Source organism: Phaethon aethereus (assembly GCF_964289735.1).
Source record: "Phaethon aethereus genome assembly, chromosome: 4".
In the NCBI taxonomy this organism is placed as follows: domain Eukaryota; kingdom Metazoa; phylum Chordata; class Aves; order Phaethontiformes; family Phaethontidae; genus Phaethon; species Phaethon aethereus.
In genome coordinates this window covers 6921604-6940272 of record NC_138578.1, presented here as the reverse complement: position 1 = coordinate 6940272, position 18669 = coordinate 6921604, and the positions used below count along the sequence as shown (strand labels likewise).

At 37.3% G+C, this 18669-nt stretch overlaps 1 protein-coding gene across 1 annotated transcript in view; it reads right to left on the bottom strand.

The window, feature by feature from the left end:
• Positions 1-18349, bottom strand: part of BLTP1 (bridge-like lipid transfer protein family member 1) — a gene marked incomplete at its 3' end in the record, with an annotated part of 123471 nt that extends 105122 nt beyond the window's left edge. Inside the window, exons 1-7 of the mRNA XM_081999640.1 lie at positions 17674-18349; positions 13953-14069; positions 12011-12089; positions 11277-11341; positions 4930-5116; positions 3667-3748; positions 2849-3042 (exon numbers count right to left, since the gene is read on the bottom strand). Coding sequence (XP_081855766.1) covers positions 2849-3042; positions 3667-3748; positions 4930-5116; positions 11277-11341; positions 12011-12089; positions 13953-14069; positions 17674-17893 — 944 coding nt within the window. The 5' untranslated portion in view covers positions 17894-18349. The remainder of the gene's footprint in view (positions 1-2848; positions 3043-3666; positions 3749-4929; positions 5117-11276; positions 11342-12010; positions 12090-13952; positions 14070-17673) is intronic.
• Between the last annotated feature and the right edge of the window lie 320 nt (positions 18350-18669).

The window sequence follows — 18669 nt, the reverse complement described above, 5'->3', positions numbered from 1 at the left end:
CCCGTCTCACAAGTGCATTCTCCTCTCTGACAGCACGGAGTGCACAGGTCTCAAAACACTATATACAGATTTACCTAAGCCTACAGAAATAAACTGGAGAAGCTACTTTACTGTTTTAATAAAAATGACTGTAAAGCATGAATGCATAAGGCAGATTTAACAATTGTTTACTTCTGCCTTCCTAATAGCGTTTACTTACACCAACTTAGAATAATTAATAATTTTGTTTTAATCTAAAACACTATCTTAAATAGAATTACAGAGAGTTTTTGAGTTAAGTCTTCTTCAAGATGGACAATTTGACTTACCTCCACCGCTTAAGAAAAACTGTCATTTAGCTGTAGGAAAGAGAGAAATACGTACAGAAAAGCTTCAGGAGCTGACAGAATGGCCAAAACCTCCTGTCAAACACCCACTGCCATGTCATCCTTATCACCATCGTCATACTCCACTTTCTGGAGGAAAGCTATGAGGTCTTACACTAAATGGAAGTGGTGGGGGAGGAAAAAAAAACAAACTAACAAAACCACCCCAAAACCCATGTGGTAGCTAAACGTCTTCCTCAGTCCTTTTCCTCCAATTCTTTTAGTGTACAACTTCACCAAGTCTGCATATTCCATTAAACTCTCTTGTTCTGATCTGTCTGAACTCACTACACTTGTATAAAACTTTTTGCCTGTTCAGTGTGGTTTTTTTCCACCAAGAGGAAAGCTGTCTTCTGTATCGTCATGTCTTGTCACTAGGTTTTTTTGATTCCTTTTTCAAGAATATGAAAATATACAGTAGATGGCTGAAGCAGCTTATAGTTCTACATTATCAGAGCATCTCAAGCCATAGCAAACACAAGACAGCAGCCAAGAACAGCAGTATCTTTCCTTACACCAGTCCTAGGATGGTCATAGGTTAGGTGATAACTGATAGGTGGTGAACCCAGTAGCAGAACTGATTTAGATTTAAGACCAACATGTATTTTTCTTAATAGGGATGAACTCCCCGATCAGCATCCACTGCACAGCCATGCAAAAAAGGAAACAGTACTGCTTCTTCTAGCTGTATTCTCACCTTAAAGGGCACCTGAAACTACCTCTGCAGAAAATGGGAGAGGAAGGTACCTGATGAAGCCACCCAACCCACTTTCAGCAGGAACAGACACCTTGTCAGACTTAGCTGATGGAGGTGGTTAAACCCTAGAATCCCCACCACAGGCCATTTGCAAAACCAAATTAGATAATGGCAATGAATGATAATGAGATTATAATTAACAAGTATTTCCTAATATCTACCCTAAACTTCCACTTTGAGCCTGCTGACTTAGTCACTGCTTTCCAAACGTGTTCTGTTTTGATGTGCTTTTCCTAGCACAATTTTTTTTTTTCCTTGGGTTTTGGAAGATTTATTTGCAAAAAGTGATGGAGGCATTGAGGTGTCTGCTTGTAATATAACATGAAGTTTGTAACAAACTGACTAATTGATAAAAACATCAAAAACCTACCGTGAAAAATGTCAAGTCATTTAGCTGTTTTTTATACATGCGTTGCCTGCAGGAATTTCTGAAAGTTAAGACACTGAGCTTAATTTACAAACCAAAGAAGCATAAAAGGGCAGGCTCTAAAGATTGAAACATTCCCAATTTCCAGTGAACTGGGTCATTTCTTGAATCCACCCAGTAAATTAGGGCACATGTTTTCTGCACACATGCCATCCTTCAGCAGCTGTAGGGATGGTAGCATCATAGAAATAAATACTTAGTGGAAGCAGGAGAAAAAGCTAATAGTTTGAGTATCTTAATCCTATTTGGTTGTAATCTTGTTTGTTTTCCACGTTAATTGGAGAAATTTCCTTTGTCGTCATGTTGGAAGAGTAAGATTCTGTACACATCCACAGAATGTTATTTGAAAACATATAAAAACATATTATAGATGGCAGTATTTGGCTGATACAAGGCCAATTAAAGTACAGTCAAATGATGTACAACATAATTCATTCTCTGGATATTGTTGTTTAGGAGGTATAAAATAGTATAATCATTTTACATAAACTCATACACACTATTGTCCAAGGATAGTGTACATTATTTATTTTTTGTTGAGCCAATAACGCCTGGGAAAGACTTTGAAATTTAGCACTTTTGTCCAAATTATCTGCTGTATAACATTGTAAGCATGAAATAAGATAAGCCAGAATTTTCTGGCTATGATGTTCATAGCATATCAATCAAGAATGTTAATATAGTATGCACATAAATGTCTTGCTGCTTAAAGTGCAATAAAATAAGAATCCTTGAGTCAAAAAATTTCATGCAAGCACCCTTTCTTTCGTTTGATTTATTACCATTCAGTTTGTTAAAGCTGCATAACCCCATTTATGCAGAATACACAGAAGTAAATGGATCAGCAATCTGTTTTCAAAAGGTAACACGATTTTTACTACAGCAAGTATTGTGCACCTTTTGTCCATTTTTTAAAAATATATTTTCCAAACCATATGCAAATCAGGTCTGCAGAAGTCAACACCTTAAACTTTGCATTTATCCTAGAAATTCAGTGCTTTTAAAGCCCACATACAGCTATAGTACCTGAGTGAAGGAAAATAAAAGTTGACTACAGTTGAACACATAGAGCAGAACACACACAAAAAAAGCTACAATGACATAGAAAAACAGTACTTTTCTCCATAAATAAAACAGTTTCAAAGATCCAACATTTAAAACTTTCAAAGTGGTAAAAATACCAACTGTCTAAGCACATAAAGAAAAATAAAAGTCACAGAAACAAAACCAACATTATTTTCTTCATTTTCTTAAAATAAATAGTAAAATAATATGGAGACAAAAAAACCCAAAACTTACTCATCGTTTTGAAGACCAACATATCTTGGACTTGGAACCAGCATGACTCTAACATTTTCCAATTTTCCTTTCACGATGTGCATAAACTGATCAAGGTGGCTCGAAGGTGGTTTTGTAGTATATGTCAAAAAAGCATCATCAAAGTTAATACAAAGTGTTTGTGGCTGATAATGATTCCCAAATGCCAAGCGACCCTAAATGAAATAGAAAACCCAATTACTTGTTATAGACTCCTTTTTTGTATATATAGGTATTTACCTATAATAATGCAGTTTAACCAGCCATATGCAATAAAGACTATGGACAAAAATCCTGGCCATAATCTGTGCATATCTAAAAATACCACCTTGTAAATTAAACTCTCAATATCCTATCTCCTACCACCTCAATAGCAGTTTTCTTGAGTTTTTTTGGGAGGCAACATCAACTTTTAAGGAATGTGACCAAATACCCCTATTGAAAGATACAGGGAAGAAAAGAAAAAAGGAAAAAAAAAAGCCCCAAACACCTCCCAATAACCCAACACACAGCACGTTGTATAACACCCATTATCGAGTTTAATTACTTGGTGATATTCTTGAGACCGTTAGAAGTCTAAAACACAAGTTTTTCCCAAAACAGAGGACATAACCATGTTTCCATCAGCACCAGCAGGATTTGTGACTGTGTCAGTAGAGGTGGTGATGTCATTTTAAAACTTTTTTAAAGCACAAAGGATAACAAAAACTCAAAAAGAATGTATAAGAAAAATGAATGGCAAGCCTGATTTTTCAGCATATACTGCTAAATATTTTCATTATCAAGATCTTTTCACTTACCGTGCTCACATTGACTTTAATGACTGGAATAAGTGATCTCCATGAAGAAGAAGGGTCTTGAGATTCTGTTTTTACTTTAACACTATGGGAAAAAATAGGTATTATTATTTCATTTTTTCTGCAGAAAAGCTACCCAACCTTTTCTTCTAGCAGTCTTCGGTGCACAGCTCTCAGGGAACTCTCCTTCCCACAGGGCTGCCTCCTGGTAAGGGACCTGCTAGCGGTCTACTGCAGACTCCTCCAAAGCCTGGAAGAACAGCAGGAAGCATACGTGGCTACGCCTCGCGTGCTGGTATATTGAGCTGACACAGGCAGAAAACAATCGTGACGTGTTTAACACAGAGCAACAGTTAAATAAATCTGCCTCGAGGGAACTTGGTCTGTTCTAAATATTCCTATTTAGGTGTGGGATTTTTTTGTTTCCCAAGACGGGTCCTCCCCAAAGGCAGAAGTGCTTCCTGCACCTGTCAATAAGGGCATAAGATGAAAACATGAATAGACTGGCTCAGAGGCACAGCCCTTACCCAAACTTGGGACTGCCACAGCATCCTGCACTGCCCACTACGTAATTATTAAGATGTACTGGCCAGCAGCAGTGGAAGGACTCAAGTCTCATTAGATCTTCTCTGCTCCTGTCAGCAAATCAGTCTGGTGTGATTCTACCCAAAGAGAGGCTTATTATTGAACATCTGACTCCACTACACATAAGCCATGTAGAAGAACTCCTTATAGACTCGCACCATGTTTTCTGGGGTACCCCAAAAAGAGGAATAAAATAAGAAAAGAAGGTTTGTGTAGCTATACACAAAGACACAGCCCTAAAAAGACAACTTGAGCAATCAGCCCGAGTTTAAAGCTCAAAAACCAGTACGTCTTCCCAGCACCACACAGATCCTCACATTTTGCCTATCCAATGTCTTGAGCAGCTATTACTTCTGAGCAACATCATTATTATTCTGCAAGCATAATCCTCTTCAACACATGCTCCCTTTCTACATTGTACTTCAAATAGATTTTTCAACCTGTCTCTGATCATTAAACAAGGAGCATTTGGTTTGTTTGGTTGTGTTCTTTAATTATTATGGTAGGATGGCTGAGGAAAGGAGAAAGATTTAGACTGTCAGGCTTGTCAGTGCAATTTCTCTCTCAGCTGTGCTTCAACCATTTGGCCTCCAGAGCATACGTTAACAAAACATTACCCCATTAGTTCAGCACTTTGCAGAACAAAGCATCAACAAAATAGAAAAATGAATAATAATTTACCTTTCAAGATTGGTATGTGTTCTCTGCCTCCCATTTACTTGAGCTTTTTCATCATCTTTCTTTGCTGGAATTATTGTGGGATCCAAGCCAAATAGTTCTTGAAGTTGTCCATAAAGCTCAGAACGGTTGTACACATGAAATTCAAAGTCATTCACCATAATATACAGTCGTGTTTCTGCCTTTGGATCTAAACAAATAGTAGCAAAAGAGTTTCTAATTCTATTCCAACATTCCCTCACAATATTTACAGGTTTTCAAATATGCACATTTTGCACATACAATCTACACCATAGCGAACAGCTGCTGGGGTACATATTAAAAAGCAGTAAAAAACTCCAGAAAATAACTACACCGTTCTAAGAAAATCAGTAAAACTTGGCAAATAAGAGAGTTACATATAAAATCTAAAACCTGAAAGGCATTTCACCCGTGGGTCACAATCCAAAAATAAATCCAGGAGGGAGCTTCACAAAATGGTAAGTGAGGTTTATTCAGTATCATATATAAAAACAAACAAACAAAAATCCCTCTTGATGCACAGCACAGAAGTCTCAGTGCCATCTTCTGTTTTTTGGCACAGATATCAGTACTTGAGACGAACTCAATCTCAAAAACCAAAGGTTTTTCTAGCCAAGCTCTGTGGTACAGCATGCCTGAACTGGGAAAAGGCCTTCTTTTACAAAGAAACAAAGAACATTAATATGCAGAACTAACAAGAAGTATACTTATTTTACACAACCAGTCAACACTTTCACAAATTTAGAATTTTAACTGTAATATTAGCTTGACCCTCCGATACTTAAAAACTAGTTTAACACCTGCTGATCGCATACAGAGCTGTTTGTGACATACTTTCACATACTTTTGCCTTAGATAGTATGACCTAATTATGTAGTTAATGTGAGGTAAAAGCTTGCACAACTTCCCCCTAATTACCTAGTTGAAAGAGTGCCCATTACGCATTCACTCAGGAGACCTGAGCTGCTCTAAAACCTGATCTGGTCTTTCCAAGTCAAATAGACTTTAGGAAGTTGAAGCATCAATGTTTATTACAGCAGTCCCAAATCTCAGGGGGTACAAACTGAAGGCAACATTTCCCACAGACACTAGAAACTAAAAAGTCAGAGCAAACACCGCTGCTGTTGTGGTCAGGGTCAAGAGAAGAAACGCAGCTGCCCAAGAGGCAAAGTTTAGAGACACCTGCTTTATTAAATGCACCCTCTCTGCTAACACACTCATCTGTCCCCTGATGTCACACATCTATACAACACTGTCCCAACAGCAGCAACCCACCTTTTACCCCCACACATAGATTACCAGAAATTTCCATATTATTAAAAAAAAAAAAAGTAAATGTGTAGTAAGTCTCCAGAAAGCACTGACATCACAGTTTTCTTGAACAGAAGACAGAAAAGTTAATGAGCCAGTTTCAGTTCCTTCCTGTTTTCATAAAAGCACTATCAAATCCATTCGTTAGTAATGTTAACTTACATCAGTAAGACACAGGCAAAGGATGACATGGACAAAGACTGGGATACACAACTGTTCACCTGGAAGATCTCAGTATCATCAAGAACACAAATAAATGTATTTTCAATTCCTGGAGGCAAGCATTAGACCTCATTAACTAAATTAAATCATAGGTAGTCATTAATTTTTTTAAAGAGGATTTAAAGAGACAACTATCTCTTTTCCCTAATAGCAAAAATAAGATTTGACCTCCACTCACTAATTTAGTTGCTTAAGACTCTTTTGGAAAAGAAAAAAGAAGACAAAGGCAAGGAAAGAGAGACAAGAGACACATCTGAATGCCATATAGTTAAATGATTCAAAGAAGCATATATGTAGGTCATATAAAAGGAACTACCAAACTGATAGCAAAATATTGAAGTTTTATCAACATTCGTTGGAATGGCTACTAATGTAGCCAAGGTTTTGACATTTGCTTCCTACAGAGTTTAATCAAGATGTATTATTTATTATTTACTCAAATGTTTGTATCACATCTACACAAACAATTCAACATAAATACAGCCACTAAATAAAACCTAATGGGAATGTGAAACATGTCACTCCTGAAAATAAAAAGTAGAGGAACTGGTTCTCAAAACAGTAGTCCCCCTTTAAAAAGTACCTCACAAACTACACTACATAGTTTTACAATATGAAAATTGATAATCTGCTGTGGCACCTAAGACAAGACATCTGTGTGTGCCCTATTCACAACATAATCCTCCAACTTTTGTTACTAAACCACTTTCATTTCTCAAGTATGTACAAAACCTACTCTCAAGTCCCAGTATGGTTTAATTTAATACTCAAGGCAGAAACACAACCCACATACTTGACTTTTTCTGTGAAGTTGTTTCAAGACTGGTATGACATGCCTAGTACAAACATAGTGCCGTGATGAAAAACAGATTGCACTTGCTAGGTCAAACTGAGGAACTTTTAAAAAACCACAGCAGGAAATGCAACTTCACTACAGGTTATCAAGAAACATGATCCAAATTCTTTGTGGTTCAAACCTTCTCTCATGCAAGGAACTGAGATTAAGTCTTCATGAGAAGCACCTTTACATTATAGTGCAACCCAAGTCTTACAGCAACATTTACTTTAGACTCCAGTGGGCAGGTAGACAATTTTGATGGGTTAGTTTTCCTCTTCTCAGAAGAATGGTAACAAAATAATTCTCTTAACTTTAGAAGAAACGTGAGGGGGAAAAAAAAAAAACCCGAATGCATAGCATTTTCATTTTTCCAACACAAAGGTTTAATAGTAATGCTTCCTAACATCCATTACTGTAATCTACCCCTTGCTCATAAACACATATTGACTACCAGAAGTTCAATAGGAAGAATATACCGTAAAGCATTTTGCAAAGCACATACACCAGAGCGAAGGAAACTGTCCTCCGAGTTTGCCCTCTTTTTCCTAATTAACCTTCACTCTTCTCTGACAAATCCCAGATCCCACTCCCCACTCAGCTTGCATATCCTCGCAAGACTTGCAAAGTCAGTGGATCTCAGCGGGTCAGCAGTAACTGGCAGGCACTGCCTCATTCTTCAGCTCCTCAGGAAGAAGGCTGAGAAGCCACGTGATTAGAAAGTAGTTAGCAGGGGAAAAAACTCCCAGTAACACACGAACATATTCCATGGGCATGTGGAACACCGCTGCACTTTTCTTACTGACAGGAGTAACAACCTGGAAGCTGAAGTTGTATCAAGATGAATATGTAAATCCTAGTATTAAAAGCAATTTTACTTTGGCATAACTTATTGAACATGTCATCACTCAATCTTTGTAAAATGTCACTTATTTCACTTACAGGGAAAACTTTACAACTTGTATGACTGGGTTGGATGAACATTGAAGTCCCTTCTGGTTCTAAAACCTCTGAATACATGAATGAATTTCTAGTCGTTCTCCTCCTACAAGCTCAGCGGGGAACATATGCGTCTGCACTACCTTCAGCACATTCCTTCAGGAGACGGAGACAGGTACAAGCTGCATACGCATTTGAACAGACAAAGATAGCTTTTAGGAAATTTAAGATGTCCTCACTCTGAAGTTCAGCTCCTTGTGTACAATTGTAGTGGCACTTAAAATTTATAATCTTACTACTGAAAACTGGATTATTGAGTACAGCCTTTTACCAAAGAGGTGATGTTAAGGACACCTGAAAGGGAGCTCCCTTATTAAGTACTCCAAATATTTCAGGATCCTTCACCAGCCTCCCCTTTGTGTACAAAAAAAGCCCTCCTCTAATACTCTAAATATCTCTCAGAAAAAAAAATAGAGTGCGGTCACATTATTTCTACACTAACAGGACTTTATGTTTATCACCACTATGAAAGACAAAATCCCACTCCTATTGCGTTTCACATTATCATTAGGAGCACCCTGCACTTCAGTTACATAACTTAAAAACAAACAAACCACAACACTCGGAAACTAATTGTTATTGCTTATATCTAAGACTTCATGAAGATGTATTTTTTCCAAGCAAATCTAGTAAAATATTTAAGGCTTGTGTTTTTGTAAGTATCTGGTGGGATTTTTAAATTGTTAATAGCCCTGATTCAGCCTATCTGTTTTTCTATAGCAAGATCTCAGGTCTATTTTGGTTTTTCGTTTTATGGAGGATCTGGAACAAAGGTATAACATCAGTAACGTCTAGCTATAACAGGTCTTCCAACCATTCTGTGTGACAGCTGTAAGGGAGTAATCCTTGAACAAAACATAGATTTTTAAGATGCAATATCCCATCAGCCTTCGCAATTCAGTCAGGTACGGGTATTTCTGTTGCGATCAAGCACATTGTTGTGGTTTAGCCCCAGCTGGCAACTAAGCACCACGCAGCCGCTCACTCACTTCCCCTTCCCCCAGTGGGACGGGGGAGAGAACTGGGAAAACACTTGTGGGTTGAGATAAAAACAGTTTAATAGGACAGCAAGAGAGAAGGAAACAGCAGTGATAACAACAATAATAATACCGACAAAGGAATGTACAAGAACAAGTGATGCCCAATACAGAAATTGCTCACCACTCGGCGATCGATAGCCCACCCCCGAGCAGCGATTTCCACCCCCCGGCCCACTCCAGTTTAGGTACTGGGCATGACATCATATGGTAGGGAATATCCCTTTGGCCAGCCTGGGTCAGCTGTCCTGGCCGTGTTCCCTCCCAACTCCCCAAGCACCCCCAGCCTGATCGCTGGCAGCCCAGCACGAGAGGCTGGACTGTCCTTGAGTACTTAGTAACAACACAAAACATCAGCACTTTATCACCAGTTTCTTATCCCAAATCCAAAACACAGTCTCACACTAGCTCCTGTGAAGAAAACCAGCTCTAGCCTGGCTGAAACCAGGACACATTAAAAAGTACTGGGAAGAAAATACTACAATAGACTAAGAATCATGGAAGATTTTATTTTTCCTTTAAGGTTAAAAATGAAAGCATCTCTGCTAAATAATCAAAATGTAAAGTGAGCATGGTTATTTTTCCTAGGAAAACAAGTGATTATTTAAGAAAGTATTTCATTCACATTACTTTATTGCCAGACCTATACATCTCTGACCTCCTTTGTTACTTGGATTATTTGTCCACTAATTATGCAGTCTTAAATGCCAGCAGAAAGGTGCCTTTCAATACTGCCAAGCAAAAGTACCACCATAAGAGACAGACACAAATCTTTTTATTGCATTAAGTTCAATTCATTTTTTCATTCTGTAAGCCACTAGAGAAATATGTTTTAACTAGCAGATGGAGAAAATTCTATGAAAACCTGTTGGACAATAACCTGTGGTTGGAAAAATCTAATTAACTCTGAGACTAGGTTACACTTTTTGAATTAGTCTTCTTACGGTATAAAGAACATGAATTGTGTCCTATCACCTCAGAGGCTTAGTAATGTCTCAGTAAAAAGATGTGAGCAGCTCTTCCTAATTCGTATCACTGTAATGCTTTGTCAGTACCAACTCAACAGTGGTAGCAGTACTGCATACGCAACAGCTGCACAAGCTTGCTGACAAGTCTAAGAGGCTTCACACCATCAGAGGCCACTTCCAAAGGACAGATGGGGAAAAAAAGCTCCTTCCAAAGTGTAATGACCCTCTCAATTAGTGCCCTCCTCAACTGTAGACAGTTGCCATTTCTGGACCTCCTTGAATTAGCAATGGAGCTGTGATGCTTCACAAGTCAAGTGAGGCAGGACCTGAGATTCATTCAACCAGATTCTAATCCTAAAAATGACTAAGCATACATCACAAGGCTACTTATTTTTTTTTCACAGCATTTTCCACAGATACAATTAGTCTCTTGCATCTGGTGTTAATCATCCTTCTTCAACCAGAGATAAGGAAGAAAAATTAATTTCTCTTTCACACTTCCCCACTTCTATGACCATAGATGTCATTAAGACACAGGGTTACCACGTACTAAAGAACATCTCCTTACCGAAACACTTCTGCTAAAATACTGACAGCACAACACTACAACTTGAAAACTGAAATCGTTTCCAGAACATAAGAAGTCTCTATTTATCACAGTTATAAACTTCAATACAGGGACAATTATGCTTAGACTAGAGCTAATGAAGGCTACTATTAAAGTTAATGGTTTGTCTTAAGAAGGATGCAAGTCCCTGATAATGCATCCTGTATTTATTTCATTGCGTTGTTCTAGTCTACTAACACAGATCAGCCAGTTAAAAGAACTCATACCTTCTGATGATTCAATGTACTTCAAGTACATACTAACAAATCATTTACACGCATGTGATTGTGCAAAGGAAGCCTTTTTCTGTAGGCTCCCTGTAAACTTTGAAACCTTTTTGAGAAACCTACCATGCTGTTTCTGCTTAGGGTTGTACATCTTCCACCAGCGAAATATGATAAATCCATCTTGAATTCTAAATTAAATAAATGAGATAAAGCAGAAATTGAGTGATAATCTAAAATCCTATGTGCAGCTGCATGACATGTTGCCTTATGCAGTGCAGAGATCTGGAACTGCAGTAGTGTACCAGCAGTATTAAAGCACAAATCATTATAGCACAAAGAATGCAATGTATTATACAATTACTGCATCAGCTGAAACTTGTATAAAACCCCATATCCATTGCCTTCTCAAGGCTTTCCAAATTTAACAGCAAGAATGAAAACTATTCATTAGTGCACAATTCATGAAACATATTACTCAATTCCAGTAAATAAATGCAAACTACTTGACCAAAATGAATCTTCCAGACTTAAAAGCGGGAGCATGAGGCAGTGAAAGACATTAATGAAAAAGTAGTTCTCCTTCAAACTCTGAAGTGTTTTCTTTTACAAATATCAAGGACAACTAGAATCTTATCCACTACTCACTTCCAACTGATAACGCTCAAACTGCAAATGAGCTAACAAGTATCTAAGAATGTCTAAACATTACCATCAAAAGAGTCAGCTGATTTTTAACATTTACAAATATATTTATTGCTCATTTGTAAGACAGTATTCTGATACGTGTTATTTAGACACATACATTTACTGTATTTGAAATCACTATTTAGAAGAATGACTCTCTTGGCAATCTGTACCTGATAGACATGTCTTCCGTGATGAAATAGATTTCACGAACCATGACTTTTCCAGACAGCACAGAGAACGAAAAGGAACCTAGTGTGAAAAAAGTGTTTATCAGACATTGGCCTAAAGTTGTTGATGCTTTATTTTCTGAACAGGAAGAATATAGTATTCAATTATTTGTAACAGGTTTACTGGGTATCTTGAGTTTTCCCTTTGAAAACACACTGACTTTCAGAGGAGAAGGGGAGTCAAGAGATTCAGAACATACAAGACAAAAAGTATATAACTCCAAAAGGTGCTGGGTTTGGTATCCCCCAAGAATACAGCCAACCCCCTGAGACACACTAGTCACTCAGCAACATCCAGGTGCCTTGCGAAGCTTGTGAAAAGAGTTAGGAAAGCTATTTAGAAATTTATTGTATCAAGTCATTGTGTGTAAGACCGTAATTAGAGAAATACAGATTCCTGACAAAATAGTTTTTCAAATTTTAAATGCCTATAAAGGTTTCAGTCCAACTATTATGACAACTGTGTTTACAGCAGGAAGGATTAATAAGCATGAAAAGACCAGCAGGTAATGCAATAGCCCTTATTTTTGCTAAGGCTTTCCACCTCACCCACAGAAAGTTAAGTAAACCATGATTTGTCTTAAAAAAATAAATATCAACATTAATTGATGGAAGCCAAGCTTTAACTCATGGGATTTAATTAATGTTATGTTCTTCTCACTGATGAAGTTTATAGAGAACACCACATATTTGGCCAGCTATGTCCAGCTGCCTTTACTTAATAGCAATTTCACAGAGAAATTTTAATAAAAGCCCACAGATCAAGTGTAGCAGCCAATAAGTATTTCATCTATATTGCTGCTCAAAAAGTTGGATTTGAAAATGGTTTGGATTACAGTTCTTAAATTCTTGAGGACATAAGCAAATTATTGCAGGTGTCTCTTTGGCAGGTGGCTGTGGGTGGGTTGGTTTTGTTGGGTTTTTTAAGTTTTCACTACATTTACAATGAATAGTTGCAGAAAGAGTCCAGAACTAAAGTCGTTGTCATTCTGGGAAGCAGACAGAGGAAGGCATGGAAGAATAAATTAAAGAAAATTAAAAGAGCAGTCAGAGTGAGGTTGTGGGATACAGCCCTCTGTGACTCAGCATCAGATAATTTTGTAATGTGGGTGAGTGCCCAAGTGATTTGCACTGACCCGTTCTATTAAAAAAAAAAATGTTTTAAAATATTTAAAAAAGAAAAGTTAATGGATTTTGATGCAAATGTTCTAGGCAGTATAAATTCTACATATCACAGTCCCAGTATGGATTAACATGATTAGTTGTTCTGACAGCTTATTCAAAAGCAAGGACACTGCCCTAACAGGGAGTTGAGGCATGAGACTCCGCTATGCCCTTCTAAGCCCACTCCAGTGGGCTACAGATCATCACGCTACAGATGCCATATAACCCGCCTCAAAGGTGCGGGGGGAGTGGGAGGCTGCAGCCCTTAACACCAAAGCATGAGGCAAAACTCAGAAGCGGCTCAGGCAGGTTCTGTGGGGGGGGAGACTGAGTCAATCTTCTCCTTTTAGCAGACTAACCATTATGATTACAGGGCTTCGAAAAAGAGGTAACGGAAAATGTACAGATTTTATAGTACATGAAGTATACAGGTTAAACAGAAAAAAGTAAACTCAACTTAAAATTAAAAACCTATCAAGTGAACTTTAATACAAAATAATGAGAGACTTCAGTGAAAAAGGGGGTGTTTTTCTACCAACACCAAGAATCCTCCCCCTAAAGCATGATAGTGAACTTTTTCTCTTCTTGAATTAAACCCATGCTGATCATTTTCAAATTACTGTAACAAAGGAACACTTTGATTTTACTTAAGAGTTTTAGCAAATCAAGGTATAATAAAAAGCAGTAGATAAACAGCAGCGTTACAGGAATCATAACTTACCAATATGGATGTAGCCATGTTTATATAATCTGTTAAGAACCAAAGTTAAAATGAGTCCAATGTTCCGGGAATTATAGTAAGTTAGGTAGATAATCCATCCACAAGACAATATTGTCGCTGTTGAAAGATTAAAATGAATTAAAATATTTTTTGAAGTATGCTGACCTAGATAAAAGCCTTACCTATTAAGACTATAAAGCACAAGAACGTTCTTTCTAGTCTCCAAAATATTTGAAACTGATGGGACATTTTAATGGGTGTTTTCAGGAAGATGGTATGAGAAGGATGTAAAGAGATGGGGAGAAAAAATAAGGGGAAGTGGGAAGTTCAGTAAAGTATAGATTCTTCACTGCTCTTCCATTCCTCAATATAAAAAAACCCACAAAAAAAATTTCACATCATCCTGAGGACTTGCAAAGGGCAACACATATTTCATTGCATCCCTTATCATCCAAGAAGTTAAATTTCATAGAACAAATCATAACATGCACAATCCCACACAGTCATTTATTTCAAAACACCCTAAAAAACCACCGTAACAAAAATCAGACTACATTCTTTCTCCACCCTTCTCCAAACTATGAACTGTAACTTAGATTTCTAGTCTTTCATATCTTAGCACAGGAAGCAACATTATCACATCTGAAGCCATTGAAGCATTGAAGTTGCTGTATCCCGAGAGAAATGTGCCTTGGGTCAGCAGAAATCTGTCAACAGTTCCAGCATGGAATTTGATAGGAAAAAAAGGAAATAGCAATCCAATGAGAAACATGTTTAAAAAAAAATAAATTAGGTCTGCTAATCCCCAAAGTAATTTTTACTTTAGTTGATTAAGAGCTAGTAACCTATTTCTAACTGTAAGGGTTCTCAAAGCTTCCAGAAGGACAAACCCAAAAGGAACGGGGCTGCCAGGGAACAGAATAGTTCTAACTCACTTTACTGATAATTACCACTCTGTTTCATCCAAAGCAGAGTAGGAAAGAAAACAATTTTTGTATTTGCGGTATCTCTACTCATTATACTAATTGAACTTTGTAACAGAAGTTTTTAATTTATATATACACTTCATACTGAGAAACTCAGATTTATTGTGCCTGTTATGGGAAATCTGAAGTGCAAAAAGGCATATGGGTATGATGCCTGCACTCTGCAGAGAGTTCAGATGATTACCCCCCAAAAAAACACAAACAAAAGGAATTACAAAAACCACCTGTCCTTTTAATGCCCCTTAATTTTTTTGCACTGGGATGCTCCAGTGCTTTGTAATGACGCCTGTGCTTTGTTGAAAGATAAGAAGATAGAAGAGAAAGACTTGCACAAATTTGTCTTTTCCTTACTGGAAAACAGATCCAGTGTGACCAAAATTCAAGTAGCTCACACATTCAGGTAGGTAAGCTGCGACACATAAAACAAATCAAATCTGTGTGGGTGATTACACAGGAACAAGGCAGGGAGGGTTAAAGCTACACCCCAAAAAAGAAACTGCTTTTGGCATTCAGTGAAGGCACTCTCCAAGGACAGCGTTTACCTCCCCTCGCTTTCAGAGGAGTAAGCTACTCACTGCTGGTCCTCTGTCAATGTAGGGAAAAAGGTGGAATGACTCACACTCAAAGGGTCTCATTCCAGTAATAAAACTTAATTTGAGATTAAAGTTCAACTACACACTTAACTTGTAGATAAAGCCAAGCAGGTACCCTTTTAAGGTGACATATGCTGAGAAAAATCAGCAAACTAGTGCAGTTTCCAGGCACTTCGGTCCTAATCTACTGCCTTACTACCAGTCTCACCTCTGCCACAAGCTGTAACCTTTTCTTTTCCCTCACCAAATTTCACCTCCTCTCTAAAGTGACAGATCCCCTAAACTCTATTCATCTCACTATTATGTTCTTGATTTTAAAAGCCCCTTCACTGAAACTATAATTTTAATTTAATTTATAATTTTGGAAATTATATTTGGAAAGTTTTACTGCATGTGATTTTTAGAAATTATTCTAGATTTGAGCACCAGCTCTTTGAGGAGCATGTTCATTTCTAGAATTCTGGGATCAACAGTTAGCTGTTTCAAGATTCAGGAGAAGAAACTATCGACATCTTTTTTTGTTCTCTTATAACGGGATGCCATAGGTCAGCAGATGAAAGCAAAGGAGGAATGGCTGGCTGAAACTGGGTCAGTTAATAAATATTACTTTAATATGTTTCTATCCAAACCTCATAATAACAGGAGGCTATCCAGCTTTTTCTGTTGTTTGTGTCACTGTTTCTAAAAATACAAAGTGGTTTCTTACAATTGAAGAGATCAGCAGCTCCCCAAAACTGCATAATTGTATATAGGTCAACCTGCCCTTAGAAAAAGAGGATGAACTATATTTCTTGGAGTTCCACCCACCCTTCTGTGAAACAGAAATTTGGAAGTTTAATATATTCAAGCAAATAAGAAAACGAAGCAAACCTTTGGGTTTAAATTATAGCTGTTACATGGAATTGCTTATACCCTACATACTTTCCAAGTAGAATTAACTAATAGTTTGCTCTAGGAATCCAGTGCAGAGAGGGATAACCAGAGAAAGAGAATTCTGCGGGCAGCAATTTGAAACTTTTATTCTTTGGTGAAAGACCTGAGCATCTCTAAGTCTCAAGTCAAAGCTTCTGGAGACAAATTTTTCAGATCTGTTCTGCATTTGTTCCACATTTTACCATGACCAGCAATAAGCCATCTAAATTACACTTCGAATTTTATGATGACTACAAAGTTTCTGTGTCAATATATTAAAAGCGAAGTAATATTCAGGCAAATTAGCCGAGGGTGCTTTCTATGTCCTTTCCATTCAGTTTCGCCTACTGAAAAATAATTCCAGTATGTCAAAAGCCAAAAGACATGCTTTAACTTCCCAGAAAACAAAAAATAAAGTTATTTTTCCTGTGCTGCCCCTCAGAATCCAGGCTGAAAAGCAGGTATTATCTACCTTTGGAAAAGTCCAAATTCATCACACACTTCTAGCACTCTCATCTGGACCTGAATACAACTTAATTTTTATTTTGCTGTCCCTGACCCACTTGTTCATAGATTCAGAAAATAAAAGGACCTACACACAAACATAAACAATAGCACTGGTGGTATAAGAAAATTAGCATACCTAAATCAGGCACATTTACAAAAACATAACCAAGTACATGATAGTTTGGCTCAAAGTGTTACTGTGGCACACAATTTAGTCTAGAAGTTATGTTATTAAACACAATAGTCTTTATATCACTATTGAAACTATACCATATTAAATGGCAGATATGCACATACTGGTATAATGAAGTTACTGTATCTGCCTGTCATGTGCTACAATGCTAATCTTTTGTTACGGTATTACAATTAATGACCAGCGTACTCTGGTTTAGAAAAAAACTTATTTCATGGAGAGCAGTTCTGACCAAGTTCTTATTTTGCAGAGTAGCAGCTGTAGAGCATCGTCCTTTGAACACTGGACTTATCTCCCAAGTGTTGCAGCATGGTTAGTATTGGAAACAGTTCTGTAGTTTTTCTTTCCGAATTACTTAAGTAGCATTGCCATACTTCACTAACCAGCTGTACAACAAATCAGAATCTATTTTCAATGTTTTGATGTAATTTGGGAAGAAATTCAATATTGGTATGCAAGCATATAGAGAAGCACATTTAAAAGTACATACAAAAAAAACATTTAACCAAAACAGAATGGATTCACCTTACCTACTAACAGCCAAACAACATTGGAGTCATGTTCTGTTAGGAAGTCTTCCAACTGCGTGATACTTGGGACAAAACTATCATTTTTTCTTTGATCCATTGCTAAACTGTTTTTGCACCAGCACCTATAGAACTGAAGGCAAAAAAAGAAAAAGAAAAAAAAAACAAAAAAAAGCCAAAATGAGTAACAAGCACAGTACAGTTTGGAGAAAATTGAGTACATTCCATGTTAAATAATCTCTAACAGTCTGTTTCACACAAACATGAATTTACTTGTTTTATTCCTTCAATAACATATTCACGATGTTCGCAGCCATCCTTTCTTCTACTCCATAGAGCTCCAGAAACACTTTCACTCATCTCTGCTGAAACAAAGAGTTTCCCGGCACATGCCTCCTTAAAACAGATTACACATCAACAAAATGCTAGAATACACTCTCCAAATGTAGTACCCTGAATGCCCTGCACAGCATATAATAGCAAGTAAGTTTATAAAACTCTTGTACCATAGCAGTAAGTCAAAAGGTAGCTGAATATGCAAATAAAAATGAGTCTGTATTAAGCCTTCTGACATGCAAAAAGGTAACGTGAGACAACATGAGACTGAACCCTGGAAGGAACGGCTGAAGCAGACACTCTAAGGAGCTATGGAAAAGTCCCATAATCTCTTAATCCACTGTGCCCATTAGTTCTGCTTTAGGTACCTTTGCATCACCTTATAAAAAGCGACTACATAGTGTCTCTGTTATAGAAAGCGGAAAACCAGTCCTTCTGATCTCACACACTTATTCAAACCACCCATAAATCACCTTGCAACTGGGTTATATTAATTAAGTGTCATTAACAGGGAGTAGCTCAACTCAGTAACGTCTGTAATTACACAGCAGTATTTTACTTGCATTAGTTTCATTTTAAGTCTTCTCCCTTGGATGTTAATCTGTCAAGCCTTCTTACAGGAAGATAAGCATTAATTCTGCCTTTTTTTAAAAAAAAAAAACA